This window comes from Microplitis mediator, chromosome 2, assembly GCF_029852145.1.
Source record: "Microplitis mediator isolate UGA2020A chromosome 2, iyMicMedi2.1, whole genome shotgun sequence".
NCBI lineage: Eukaryota > Metazoa > Arthropoda > Insecta > Hymenoptera > Braconidae > Microplitis > Microplitis mediator.
In genome coordinates, this window is record NC_079970.1 from 12,215,456 (window position 1) to 12,230,663 (window position 15,208).

At 31.1% G+C, this 15,208-nt stretch overlaps 1 protein-coding gene across 2 annotated transcripts in view; it reads left to right on the plus strand.

Moving 5' to 3' along the window:
• Positions 1-15,208, plus strand: part of LOC130663028 (dual specificity protein kinase splB-like) — a 528,032-nt gene that overhangs the window by 415,359 nt on the left and 97,465 nt on the right. The window contains exons 4-5 of one of the 2 annotated variants that reach the window (XM_057462063.1): positions 9,842-10,336; positions 12,783-13,699. In XM_057462063.1, coding sequence (XP_057318046.1) covers positions 9,842-10,336; positions 12,783-12,815 — 528 coding nt within the window. In that variant the 3' untranslated portion in view covers positions 12,816-13,699. Of the gene's footprint in view, positions 1-9,841; positions 10,337-12,782; positions 13,700-15,208 lie in introns of those variants that run through there. The other variant, XM_057462062.1, reaches the window with a different exon arrangement.

A 15,208-nucleotide genomic window follows, 5' to 3' on the forward strand; every position in this document is an offset into this window, starting at 1 on the left:
GGGTGTCCTTTAAATTATCCAAGTTGATTTGAATTGAATAATTTCAAAAGGAAAAATTTTGATCTAAATATGGTGGAGTGGTGATTCAGGTGTACTGATTGTTACACATTATTAGTTGGTTTAATTGATTTATTATGTTTAATATTACCTTAACCACTACATATATGTATTGTAACGAGTTTTTCATCACCGGGAATCTACCGGAGTGATGTCCGAGTACACGTATAATTTGGCAACCTTATTCAAAATATTTAATGTTGGGCGCCAGGTGATTTTCTAATCACCAAAAAAAACATAATCAAAATCGGCTCAGGGTGGCGGATCGAGGAGAGGTCAGGCTATCTATATTTTTCCCAATTTATTCATAAATTGTCTTATTGAGAAGGTTTGCATGTTTAGGTTTCCACTATATTTGAATGGTGTATTACTGTACGATGGACGGTGTGGCTCAATAAGTTATAGATCAAATTAAACGGCATATAGTATAGTGCCGGATAGCTCAACTGGTAGAGCACTCGGCGCGATACCGAATTGGTCTGGGTTCAATTCCCAGTTCGGGCTATCTATATTTTTCTCAATTTATCTATAAATTATAGTTAAATGGTAAGATTACGATGAATAATTGATCAGAATTAAACAAATAATTAGTTGTATATCAAATAAACAAAATAATTGATTGGTATGACAAAAATTATTAGTTACAATTGAAATATAAATTGCCGGTTTCGGCGTGACTCGATATAAACAAAAAAAAAATTTGCTCGTAGAAATCGTATTTGATCGACAGATTGTAAGTTCACACTCAAAACAAAAAAAACAGTCGGTTGACGAAATAAACTAAACTTATTCACTTTATTGTCCGTGACACACATACAGCGTACTTCTTAACAAAATATTTAACGAGTGACGTCAGAGTATTCTTACACGGCATTCCTATCGAGTTTTTGAAAAAACATTTTATAGCTTTAAATCTATAAATTCAATGCATTTTTTTCAAAATTTTTTAAGAGCTTCGGCTATTGCGCAAACATGAGAAATACTGCGAGACAAAAAATTTCTAAATTTTTTTTTTTTCCGAAAAGCTCACGGACCGCGGAAAAATTTTTCCAACTAAACCAATGCATATATCGTTTAGTTATTTTCTTTAACCTCGCAAGAGGATTTGTCGCAGAAATATCAGCCTTCAAACGAAAAATGATCTTTTTGGCTTTGATCTTCGATATTTCAAGTACCGATGATCGCACAGTAAGTTGAAGGGCGGCGTTAAAAACTTATATCAATTCCCTACAAGACCCTCTCATCATTTGTTGAAAATGAAATTTTTTTAATTTTTAACATCCATTAGAAGTAAGTACACAAAAATGACTTTCTTTGGTTTTTTAGTAAATCAACAGCTTCTCTGCAAATATCAATAAAAAAAATCATGTTGCCAGAGATTTTTTTAGCCTTATGTACCTCCAAGAACCCTGTAAATTTTCAAATTGATCTATAATACCGTTTTTTGGGAATCATCGATCGAAGTTTTGCTAATCAATTAAAGGAACAAGTTTTGTTCCTTTCGTTGTGTAATCATAATTAAAATAAAAAAATAATTTCCTTTTGACTTTTATTAAATTTTTGCGTTTGTTACTCAGCAAATGCAAGGAAAAGACAAAAAAAAAGTTCCAAAAAATCTCAAAAAAAAATTTCGAATACATGTTAAAAATAAAAAATAAATTTTCTTTCAAACAAGGATGGAAGGGTCTTGTAGGGAATTATTCAAGTTTTTAACGCCGCGCTTCAACTTACTGTGCGATCATTTGTACCTGAAATATCGATGATCAAAGCCAAAAGGACTATTTTTTGTTTGAAGGCTGACATCTCTGCGACAAATCCTCCTGCGAGGTTAAAGAAAATAACTAAACAATATATGCATTGGTTTAGTTGGAAAAATTTTTCCGCGGTCCGTACGCTCTTCGTGAAAAATAAAATCTGTCTATCGGTTGAACCTGCGGGCCAGCCCCAAAACTACCAGCTGTTTTCGAGCTCCTCGAGCTCGAAAACATTGTTGTGGATACATTTTCGAGCTCGAAAATACTTTAGTGTGCCATTGTTTTGAAAAAAATACTTTAGTGTGCCATTGTTTTAAAAAAAACCGATTTTAGCATTTCTTTCTTCCACGATATCTCAGGAATGAATTGACCGATTTTGATGGTTGCGGCGGCAGTCGGCGTATTTTATTGAGTTCTAGAGCTGATAAAATTTTGAAATTGTTGGGTTCAGTTGTTTCGAAGATATTCGCAAAAAACTGTTTTTTGCCATTTCTTTCTCCCGCGATAGCTCTCGAACGAATTATCTGATTTTGATGATTGAGGCGGCAATTGACGTGTTTTATTGAGTTCTAGAGCTGATTAGATTTTGAAGTTGATCGTATAAGTCGTTTCTGAGAAATCAATAAAAAACTAAAATAAAAAAAAAATTTTAATTCTTATTCTTTGTATAACTTGTAAATTACATGATCGATTTACCCCAAAATCTGATCAAGACTAAGTTTCGGTGAGCTCTTTCGATCGCCACCAAGTACGTTCAAATCGGTTCATCCGTTCCGACGATATCGTCGGACAAAAAAAAGTTCACACACACACACACACAAACACACACGGACGTCCACCCGGGAATAGTCAGAATAGTTTCCTAGGACCTCAAAACGTCGACATCTGATGAAAACTCGATTTTCGAAAATCGGACCGAAACCAATAACTTCCTTTTTTTGAAAATTTGCAATTTTCTTAGCGGGAAGTTAAAAATTTAGAAATTTTTTGTCTCGCTGTATTTCTCATGTTTGCGCTATAGCCGGAGCTCTTAAAAGATGTTGAAAAAAATGCACTGAAACTAGAGATTTCAAGCTATAAAATGCTTTTTTCAAAATCTCGATACGATTATTTTTCACCAAGTTACAGCCGTCCAAAAATCACTAAAAAATACATAAAATTTTTCTGTTCCTTTAATTTTTTGGGTAAGTGTGTAACGAATATTGTTTTTAAATCTGCGACCGAGACGCGAACAACCTCATTAAGCCGTATGAGGTCACACACGTGTGTAAAAAAAAATCATAAATTTAAAGTTCGAAAATAAAATAATAATAATGGTGACTGAATTAATATTATTTAATATTAAATAAAATAATGATGTACCTGAACCAGCTCTTCAGGCTGGGTTAGTGCACGAGGGCGCCAGCCCGTTTTCCAAAAACGGACAAAAATTATTAATCAGGGGGAAAATTTGCGAGGACTGATCCGAGCGAGTAGTTTGCGCGAAGCGGACACCAATCGAATGAATATATCAAAATTAAATAAAAGGAATTAGAAATCAATATTCAAAAATAAATAATAACAAATAATAAATAAGAAAATTAAATTAAAGTGGTAGGGAAAAGACCCAGGAAAATAAATATTAAATTTTCCCCGACAGCTGTTGGTTTACACTTATTTATATAAATACCAAAAAAATTTTCAATACAATAGTTTAAGTATAAATATAAATTATAATCATAAATAAACCCCCAAGGGTAGAATCTATACAAATCCAAATTTAAATTCAATATTTAAAATAATAATAGTAATTAATATATCATAATAACTTTCTTTAAACAGGATAAACAATTAATTTACCAAAATTAATTAATAAAAAAATAAATAATCACAATCGTAAACCTTGGGTTACGTCTCCACAATTTATAGAGGGAGAAAGATACGGAGATACACTCACTCTCATTCACAAATTCCCAAATTATACTTTAAAATAACATCAATTTCTTTGCAGTATTAATGATTGCTCTTTCAATAATTATTTATAACCAAAAACAAATTATTAGTTAACTGACCGCTGGGGTAAATCAAACATGTAAATTAATCTCGAAGGAAAAAAAAACAATGTAAGTGAAAATATCACAGTTCAAATAATAATAGTCATTTCAAATATCCTAATTTAAATAATAATAATCGCAATTTTTAAATATAATATTTTCAAATAATAATAATTCCGAACATAATAATTTCTATCATCGTCCAGGAATTTTTTGTCTGAACGATGACGTCGAGATCTCAGGAATTTTCTTTCCCGGACACTGCGTTATGACTAAAGATATATACATATATATATATATACATATATGTGTGTATATATTAGGGTGTTTCAAAAAAAAAAACATTTTTTTTTTTTATGGTATCCAAAAATCAAAAGTATAACTAAAAATAAAAATTTCGGTACCATTCCGAGCTCTTAATAATGATATTAAGGTTTGCCTCAATCCATTTTTCTATTTTCCATTTGAATAACTCGGGAAAAAAAATTTTTTTTTTAGAATTTTTCAGCTCATAAACCAATCAACGGATTTTTATGCACAACAAATTTTTTTGTAGGAAATTGAACGCTCTACAAGAAAAGTCTTTTATCATTTTTTGATAAATCCCGCTGTTCAAAAGTTATTTAAGCTTCGAGTCAAATTTATAGTAAATTTTGAGATTTCTTAACTTTTCCGGCGAAACTATCAGTCTTATCGAAAAATATCATAAGAACTTTTTTGTAGATAATGTTATTCCTTACAAATTAGTACTCATGAAATATTTCGAAATTCTGCGTTGTTTTCAAGTTATTTCCATTTCAATGTCAAGCTCTTAAAAAAATAGAGTTCTGATTAATTTTAAGAGCTTGACATTGAAATGAAAATAAATTGAAAATTTATTTTAACAAAAAAGTTCACGTGACATTTTGTAATAAGACTGATATTTTCGCCGAAAAAGTGAAAAGATCTCAAAATTTACTATAAATTTGACTTGAAACTTAAATAACTTTTGAACAATGGGATTTTTAAAAAAATGATAAAAGACTTTTTTTGTAGAGCGTTCAATTTCCTAAACAAAGTTTCATTGTGCATAAAAATCCGATTAGTAGTCTGTAAGCTAGAAAATTCTAAAAAAAAAAAAAAATTTTTCCAATGTTATTTAAATGGAAAATAGAAAAATGGATTGAGGCAAACCTTAATATTATTATTAAGAGTTCGGATTGGCACCAAAATTTTTATTTTCAGGTATACTTTTAATTTTGAGTAGCAAAAAAAAATTTGTTTTTTCTGAAACACCCTAGTATATATCTATACAGTAAAGCGCTGTACGCGCGAAATTCCCAATTTTAAATTTAATATTTTATAAAAATATATATTATCATTAGAGCCAGGAAGTTTGCCCTGCTAAAAATAGCGCTAAAAAAATTTTTATAACGACAATTTTTATTGGCTCATTTAATTTTTAAATTAAATCGAATTTAAAGAGAAAACCAAAGAACGATCTGCATTGAAAACAATTTTAAATATTAATAGTATATTTATAAGAGTTTTTATTTTATGTTTTTTTTTTTACACTTATCCAAAAAATTAAAGGAACAAGAAAATTTTATAAATTTTTTAGTGATTTTTGGAAGGCTGTATTTTCGTGAAAAATGATCGTATCGAAAAAATAAAAAAAGCAAATTGAAGCTTGAAATCTCTAGTTTGAAGATCTTTCAGCAAAATATTTTTTTGAGCCACGGTTTTTGCGGAATCAGAAGAAATAGGTCGAGACTAAATTTTTCTAAATTTTTTGGTTTCGTTTTTTAGGTCTACGGGGCCGGGAAAAATTTTTTCAAAAAAACGAATTCATAGCTTGTTTAGGAAATTTATTCAGCTACAATTTTCTTTTTTTTGTTTCTCTGTACGACAATTTGCTGCTGAGATATCAGCCTTCAAATGAAAAAGGATCCTTTTGTCTTTGATTATTGATATCTCAGCAAGAAATGGTCACACAGTAATTTAAAGGGCAGTTTAATAAACTTGAATAAATCCCCTACAAGCTCCATTTTTGATTTTAAAAAAAAAAATTTTTTTTTCATCCTTGATATTCATTTGAAAAACCTTTAAAAAATGGCCATTTTCTGGTTTTTTAGTCAACTCATCGCTACTTTGCAAATATTGATAAAAAAAATAATGTTGCCAGGTAATTTTACAGCTTAATGTACCCCTAAAAACCCTGGAAATTTTCAGATTGATCCATTGAACCGTTTGTCCGGTCCGATTGCTCAAAGTTTTACAAAACAATTAAAGGAACAAGTTTTGTTCCTTAATCTGTGTAATCGTTATCAAAATGAAAAAATCATTTTTTTCGGATTTTCTTTCATTTTTGCGTTAGTTATTCAGTAAATGTAAGGTAAAGAGGAAAAAAAAAAAATTTTCCAAAAAACGAGACCAAACAAGAATTTTTTCCAATTTTTTTTTTTTTTATGTTTTATTAGGGGGATTATTTTTTTTTTCGTTTTTCGAAAAAAAAATTTTTTTTTTTCTTTACCTTACATTTACTAAATAACTAACGCAAAAATGAAAGAAAATCCGAAAAAAAATGATTTTTTCATTTTGATACCGATTACACAGATTAAGGAACAAAACTTGTTCCTTTAATTGTTTTGTAAAACTTTGAGCAATCAGACCAGACAAACGGTTCAATGGATCAATCTAAAAATTTCCAGGGTTTTCGGGGGTACATTAAGCTGTAAAATTACCTGGCAACATTATTTTTTTTATCAATATTTGCAAAGTAGCGATAAGTTGACTAAAAAACCAGAAAATGGCCATTTTTTAAAGGTTTTTCAAATGGATATCAAGGATGAAAAAAAATTTTTTTCTTCAAAAATCAAAAATGGAGCTTGTAGGGGATTTATTCAAGTTTATTAAACTGCCCTTTAAATTACTGTGTGACCATTTCTTGCTGAGATATCAATAATCAAAGACAAAAGGATCCTTTTTCATTTGAAGGCTGATATCTCAGCAGCAAATTGTCGTACAGAGAAACAAAAAAAAGAAAATTGTCGCTGAATAAATTTCCTAAACAAGCTATGAATTCGTTTTTTTGAAAAAATTTTTCCCGGCCCCGTAGACCTAAAAAACGAAACCAAAAAATTTAGAAAAATTTTGTCTCGACCTATTTCTTTTGATTCCGCAAAAACCGTGGCTCAAAAAAATATTTTGCTGAAAGATCTTCAAACTAGAGATTTCAAGCTTCAATTTTCTTTTTTTATTTTTCCGATACGATCATTTTTCACGAAAATACAGCCTTCCAAAAATCACTAAAAAATTTATAAAATTTTCTTGTTCCTTTAATTTTTTGGATAAGTGTATTTTATCGGGAAAACCAGTAGACTCGGTCCAAGTTCGACAGCTCGACCTCTTGGCACTCCAGTTTAATCGTCCAACTACTCCAATTTTTTTTTTTTTTTTTTTTTTTTTTGGAAAAACCAGCCTTGCTCGCGATCTTGTTAGCGATCTCGCTCGTGATCTTGCTGGCGAGATTGCCATCAAGATCGCTAGAAAGACTGTCAGCAAGATCGCGAGCAAGACTGTCAGCAAGATCACGAGCAAGATTGTCAGCTAGATCGCGGGCACGATTGCCAGCAAGATCGCTAGCAAGATTGCCAGCAAGATCACTAGCACGATTGCTAGCAAGATCGCCAGCAAGATTGCCAGCAAGATCACGAGCAAGATTGCTAGCAAGATCGCGGGCAAGGTGCGGCAAGAGATCAAGCCGTAGAACTTGGACCTAGTCAGCTTTTTTTAAAAAAAAAAATTCTGTTCTTCGATTTCTATTTCTTGCTGAGATTTATATTCAATCGTGATTTATTTAGTTTTTTTTCTATAAAAAATAAATTGGTTCCCCTCGTATTTTATATCTGATTGGAAGAATTCTAAGTTATTTCTTATAAATATACTATTAATATTTTAAATTGCTTCTAATGTAGATCGTTCTTTTGTTTTCTCTTTGAATTCGATTTAATTTGGAAATTAAATGAGCCAATCAAATTTGTCGTTATAAAAATTTTTTTAGCGCTCTTTTTAGCACCGCAAACTTCCTAGCTCTAATTATCATAAATTTTACATCCATTAATATCCTACATGTGTATCATTCAGGAAAAGAAACACGAAATTAATTAAATTATTCACGGGTGCGTGATGCACACACGTGAATTTTGCGTCACGGTTACCAACGACTCCCGGGGAGGTTAACGATGACAATGCATAGAGAGAATACAGAGTACTTACTCGTTACCGCTTCCAGGATAATCCAACAAAACTCGAAATCGGGTAACAACTCACGACAACCGGTGAATTTATCAACTTTACTTAATTTATCGCTATTAAATGTCGACAATAAATAAACGTGATAGCAACGTATTTGCAAATTTGGTAGCGACAGCGTCTGTTCGTCACGATTATTCGTACATTTCTAATTGCTTTTTGGGCCGGCCACTTATTGGCCACCCACGTGGCGCAACAATCACCCTCAATTATTATTATTATTATCTAGCCCTGGGCCTATTTTAAATTCAATAAATAAATTATAAAAACATTTTTCCACAACCTGAATGATACATATTAAATTAAATACATTTATCTAGTATTTATTTATGCAAAAATAATAATTTTAAACTATACGGTAAATTAAATAATAATTATTTAAACTCATCGTATCAGTATTCATACCGTAGAGGAAAATATCGATTTTCCCCTACCCTGCGGCCATTATTTATCAGGATCTCGATACCTGGATATCAAGCTTTCCAAAAATATAATAATAACGATTATTGGGGCATAATGTGACCACACATTATGTCGCCCAGACATTATAAAATTATAACTGTCAACTTATAACTAGCAATAGTTAATGATAATTATTTTTAAATCATAAATTAAAATATTAGTATACACGTGCTCGCATTCACGCTGCACGCATGCGCCATTCTACGAGCGAACGCTGTCTCCGCACCGGCGTGATGTTGAAATGCCCGCGTAACCATTCAAATTTAAACTGGAATACTATATATTAATTCTTATTACTGATTAATTATAAATTAATTTGAATGGTTACGTGACAAGTGTATATATACATATGTAACGTGATGTACTCCAATGATAGCATTTACGATTCTACACCAATCTTAATGAAACTCCATACACTTTATCTATAGAGCTAGGTTCACTTCGAAGATGGGCTAAATCGTTTGACAAGTTTAGAAGTTATGGTCGTTTGAAATTTTTCGATTTTTCGAAAAAACCAACTTTTGCTGTTGATTTATTGTCAAATGACTTCTGAAGTCATAAAAATAATCTATTGTGGGTGATTGCATCTGATACTTCTATTTCGCTTCAATTTGCGCGACTTTACTGATTTCCCTGATAATTCCTTATACTACGTTAATAAATTTCAAGAATTTCAAAAACTCTAAAAAGTTATTTTTTGCTTCCGCGTTTAATGACTTTCAAGTAATACATGATAGTTGAATCTTATTAATTGTATGTTGTAGCTCCCCAAACAAGCTTGTATGTTCATTCCTATATTTGTTTAATAAACACAAATTACCGATTAATTTCTTGAAATGTAGATATTGTATTTGTTCTCCTAATTTTTCATAAATTTATGAAACTACTTCAATACAGATTATTGCGTTGAAACGCTTTAAAAGTATTTTAAATTCTTAATTTAAGAGGTTATATTCAATGTCGTTTTTTTGACAGTAAATAATAATACGATTTATCAAGAACAAGAATCACATTTATTATGATAATGATATTTTTATTTTACATATTTTAATTATCTAATTCAGATATTTCAGATAATGTATAATAAGAAAATGACTTTTACTGCGGGTGTCGAATGGCTTTTTTAATTAATTAAATGAAATTTTTATTGTTAAATAGTGATTTTCGATAATAAAATAACCGTCTTATTGAATTTATTTCCTGGCTCTATCTATTCAATTAAAATGTTATCATATGTTCTAGATTCTTGGAAAAGGCAGCTTCGGTAAAGTGTTACTTGCGGAATTGAAGGGTACAAATTTTGTTTATGCAGTAAAATGTTTGCAAAAAAGTGCTGTCTCGAAAGATGATGATGTTGAAAGTACATTAATAGAGCGAAAAGTACTCACCTTAGCTACAAGACATCCTTATCTTTGTCATTTATTTTGCACATTTCAAACAGAATCACATCTTTTTTTCGTTATGGAATATCTGAACGGTGGTGATCTTATGTTTCATATACAGATGTCAGGGAGATTTCCGGAGTTTCGTGCAAAGTTTTATGCTGCAGAAATCTGGTGTGGACTTAATTTCCTTCATAAGAAGGGTATTGTATACAGAGATCTGAAGCTTGATAACGTTTTACTAGATTATGAAGGACACATTCGATTAGCTGATTTTGGAATGTGCAAACTACAAATATATCTCGATAAAACTGCTGATAACTTTTGTGGCACCCCAGATTACATGGCTCCCGAAGTAAGTATAAACGTATTTATTGTTGAATGCAAAACATAATCAGGTGTAGTATTTTTATTATTATTAGTTAATTCACTCACACTAATAAGTACTATATTTGATACCTGGGAATGCTTATAGTAAAAATAAATGACTATTATTGATAGTATTAGTTAATATATTATCTGGTAAAAACATTTGGCTAAAAATGCACCGAAATGGCTAAATTTGGCCAAAACCATTAAATTTGATTGAAAGAGGCCGAAAACACGCCGAAAAACTTCAGTTGTCTTAAATTGGCCGACAATTAAATCAGCCTATTTTCGATTTTCTTTTGAACATAGTATTATTTTTTATCTCAACAAAATTTTGAGATGTAAAAAAAATTTTATGCAAACCATAATTGAACTTAAAAATTTTGAAGTAGTGGAACTTAGAAATATTAAAAAATTTCAAGATAGAAAAATATAGTCAGTATTCTACGTAATAAAACACGACTAGTTTATTAATATTATGAAAAACTTTGAAACTTTATAATTTAAAATCTATACTGCAGATACTACTCGATACTGTGGATGAAATAAATTCATAAATAGCATACTCAAATTGAATAATTTCAAGAACATTATAACAAAGGATTTATCCTCGCCAAGTAGGGTCACACCTTGGTATTATAGTCAAATATAAAGGCACCACTGGAAGATGGACTCGGCCTTCCAGAACCGGATGTTGTAGAATTATTGTAAATCAATCAGGGTCGTTTCATGATGTTTTGTAGGAGCTCCCCCATAGAAGTAAAAAACGGTTTAAATACTCTCACTACTTACTTACAGTTTTTTAACCGTGAAAAGTCAAGTTATTCACGGTTGTAATGTGCGAAAAATAAACGGTTTTCGGATCAACGCAGGACCGAAATCGAACGATTTTATAATGATTATTCACTTGGAATTGAGCTTTTTTAAAACTGTTTTCAAAGCGGTACTAAACAATTATAATACTTCATCCAAACCGTTCTTAAACGGTAAAAAACCAGTGAAGAAACAGTTAATGGGCAATTGATCGACTGAAAAATTTCTGTTAATAAGTAGTAACTTACGGTAAATTACCAGTTAAAAACAGTTGGAATAGGTAGAAGGTCAATTGTTTTCCGTTTGATTATATTACATTTTTTTCTATATTAAAATAATCAGAAATTTTTTAGCCTAGTGAAGATAAAGAATGTAGTCTTTTTTTTTTATTTCAGTACAAAATGGTAAAAATATGGTAGAACTATTTTTTAAATTTCTGGCTTATTGCTTAGATACTGTTCGAATTTCTCACAAATAGTAAAAGTAATGATTTCAACCAAGTATCCTCTATCAGTAAAAGAGGTGCTTTATAATATAAAATAAAAATCAATTGATTATCTGGATTTCCTCTTCCAGAGAAAAGGTAATACTTTGGGATTGGAGAAAAGAAAACTTTTGTTAATAATCAAAGTGTACAAAGTATTTTTGAACGATCAGATCTCTTTTAATTCGTGAATATTTACACATTCAGGATAATAAGCTATAACACACATTTTTCTTTTTAGTTTGGCGGAACTTGGTCGTTTTAAAACAAACTTTATATTGTCATTAAATTGTTTTACAATCGTTTATAGGTAGTTTTTGCGTAGTCTTTTTACAGTTCAATAATAGCTTATCAACGGTTTTCCATGAATAGATAAACAGAGAGGCTTCACAGACCACAACGGGGATCTGCAATACCCTCATGGATAAGTGGGGGTTTGGGGGAATTTTTCATACCGACAGTTGAGATAGGGTGCGCTAGTGGCGCTTTCTGTTGATCTTCCAGGGTGGTATCCGAGAGAGGGCGCTTGTGGCATTTTTCCTAGTAGATTTGGGGGGCTTGAGTGAAGGGGGATTTTGGGATTGGGGGAGGGGATATGAGATTGATACTGTAGGATCGGAGCCTGGAGTATGAGGTGGGGATATGGGATTGATATGGTTCATGAATAAGGATATAGAGGATGTTGGAGTGGGGGTATTTTTAAATTTAGGTGGGAAAAATGACGTATGTTGTTATTGTTTAAATGTTTTTAAGATTAAAGTTTAAGGTATGCGGAAGGGTGGGGATATTTTTATAACAAATGACGCATTTTTTACTTATTAATACGTGTATACCTTATCTTATCTTCAGCAACTTTCACTTTTATTTTGTTATAAACAAATGAGTCAATTTTTTCTGAAAATTTACACTTTTATCTATTTTTCCCCCATTTTTCACCAAAATTGTAGTGGGAATTTGTATTATAAAACCTCGATTTATCCGAGAAGTCAGTACAGTACAGTTTACATTTTTTGTGTGTTAAGTTAGTGGTTAAATGTGTTTAACTCGATCGTTCCCTATCTGTGCTTATGGCTAAGTATAGTAATCTAATTTTTGAGTTAATTGTTCGATATCCATTTATTTTGGATTGGTTTAGAGCTCAAGCTACATGCCCAGATGCAATCAATAGAATCGATCGCTTAATAGAAATAGTAAATTTAATAATAAAATTGGAAAAGTTGCAAAATCGCATGATCAATAAATAAAAACAATGGAGCTAATAATCGACTTTGTTGGATTTGAAATGCCGAATTGTGCATTTGTTGTAAAGGAGCTGTGTATTATTGATATAAATAATACTAAATATACCAATGGATTGTATCATTGTCAGTATTGGCTATTCCAACCACCAATGGAATACATAAATGCTACAGTTATGCGTGAAAGTGAAGATGAAAATGGCGATCGACATGGAATCATGTGGGATATAGGCGATACACCATATGATTCATTTAAACCAATAATGGCTGAGTTAATAAAAAAAGTGCGCTACTTTTATGTCCGAGGAGCACAAGCGAGGGAAAGACTTGAAAGTATAATCGATTTTGCCGTTCCAATCATTGATCTATAGTTGATGCGACATTTTTCACTCGATTGCTTAGAAGAACTTAACAAACCGCGATGTTTGCATCGTATCAAACACACAAAGAGAGGTCACTTCACATGTGCATTTGGTACAACACAACAACTCAAGCACTGGTTTTTGAAGTATTGGGGTGTTGGGAAATCCTACGAAAAGTCTGTTCAACTGTTTTACTAATTAAATGATTTAAGGAAAATGGACGTCACTGATATTGCATGTCTCGATGATTTGTTCATTTTACGTTTTGCAAAATCACAAATTAAATTTGTATGGGATATACTTCCAGGGTATTTAAAGTATAATGAAAAATTAATGGACTATTAATTTTGTATCAAACATAACCCACTATCAGCTTCGAGCTATGATATTCCAGGAATATGGCTTTACCTGGTAAGAAAATATTGTACTACATGCAACAACATGAAAAATAATGTACGAAAATGAATTAATATCTAAACTTTATATGTATGTAGATCTTAACACTACTTATACTAATTAAAATAACAATAATAATAATAATGTATATTGAAAGGTATGATATAAATAAAAAAACAATAATTATAATGAAAGTCAGTTTTATTTCTTTCATCTCCCTCCTACTCCTCCTTCTCCTCTTCCTCAATACAATACATGTTTAAATTAATTTTCTTACAGTACTACTTAATGGATTATACTCAATTATACGATCGTGTAAAATAAGACAATATGCAGATGTTCGATCCGGAAACTGTTCATCAGATTCAAACTCAAGACGAATATCAACTGGTTCAGATTTAATAGATTCATTTTGCTTCGAACAGTCGATAATATAGAGTGGTGCTTCTTATAAATATTCACTTTTTGTCAATAATGGTTTCAATTCTTTATTATAGTATGACGTTTGAAAATTAGTATACATATCATATATTAAAGCATACTGATTACGACTAATGTTTAGATTTAAATTCCCATATGGATAACTTTGAGAATTGAGAAATAGCTTTACATCTCTGATATTACAATGATCGAATTGACTGGCGTTTTTCGTTACATCATTTTTTCTAGCAGTTTGAAATCCTAGGATCACATATCGCGGCTTTTCCAATTGCGTCGAAGTCTTGATTGGCCAAACATGTTTCGTTGTTCGGGGGAGTAGCGGGTATTCATACAATTGCCATGTGCGAAAGCTTATTGATATAGCTGGATCATTAGCAATAAAGTTGAGTGCTTGAATTTTTTGCTTATCTGACATTGTGACGTATGGGACATTCCATTCTACCTTATTGAGAAGAAGTTTCACTATTTCAGCCCTATCACCAGCGGCAGCAGGTGTATGTATATATGTATTAACATCAGAATTTGATCGTATAAGAATTAATTCATGTTTGGCATTCATGATAATACGATTATAATCTTCGGCAAATCCAAGTATGTAATTTAGTGGTATAGAAATGTTGAAATATCTATCATCATTAGTCAATTTACTATCATTATTGATCAACCATCCAGCATTCTCCATTAAATTGACTTGCCCAGGACTCAAAGATATATAATTTTTCATGAGACTTGTATAACAATTACTAGTTTAAATTTCGCGACGGAGACGCGAATTACCCCAGTACTGTATGCGGTCACCCACGTGTAAATAAAAAAAAAAGAAATTAAATTAAATTTAATAAACTCAAAGTCCGAAAAAAAAATAAAACGTTGATAAATTTAACTTCAATTAAATTTTAAATTAATAAGTAAATAATAGTGTTATTAAAATTGTAAATAATAAATTATAAAGTGTGCCTGGACCAGCTCCTCAGGCTGGGTTAGTGCACGTAGGCGCCAGACCGTTTCTCGAAAACGGACAAAAAATTTTTATCAGGGGGAAATTTGCGAGGGAAAATCCGAGCGAGTACAGCCAGTAACAAGGCGAATTAATTGAATGAAATAAATAAAAGAAATAATCGAGA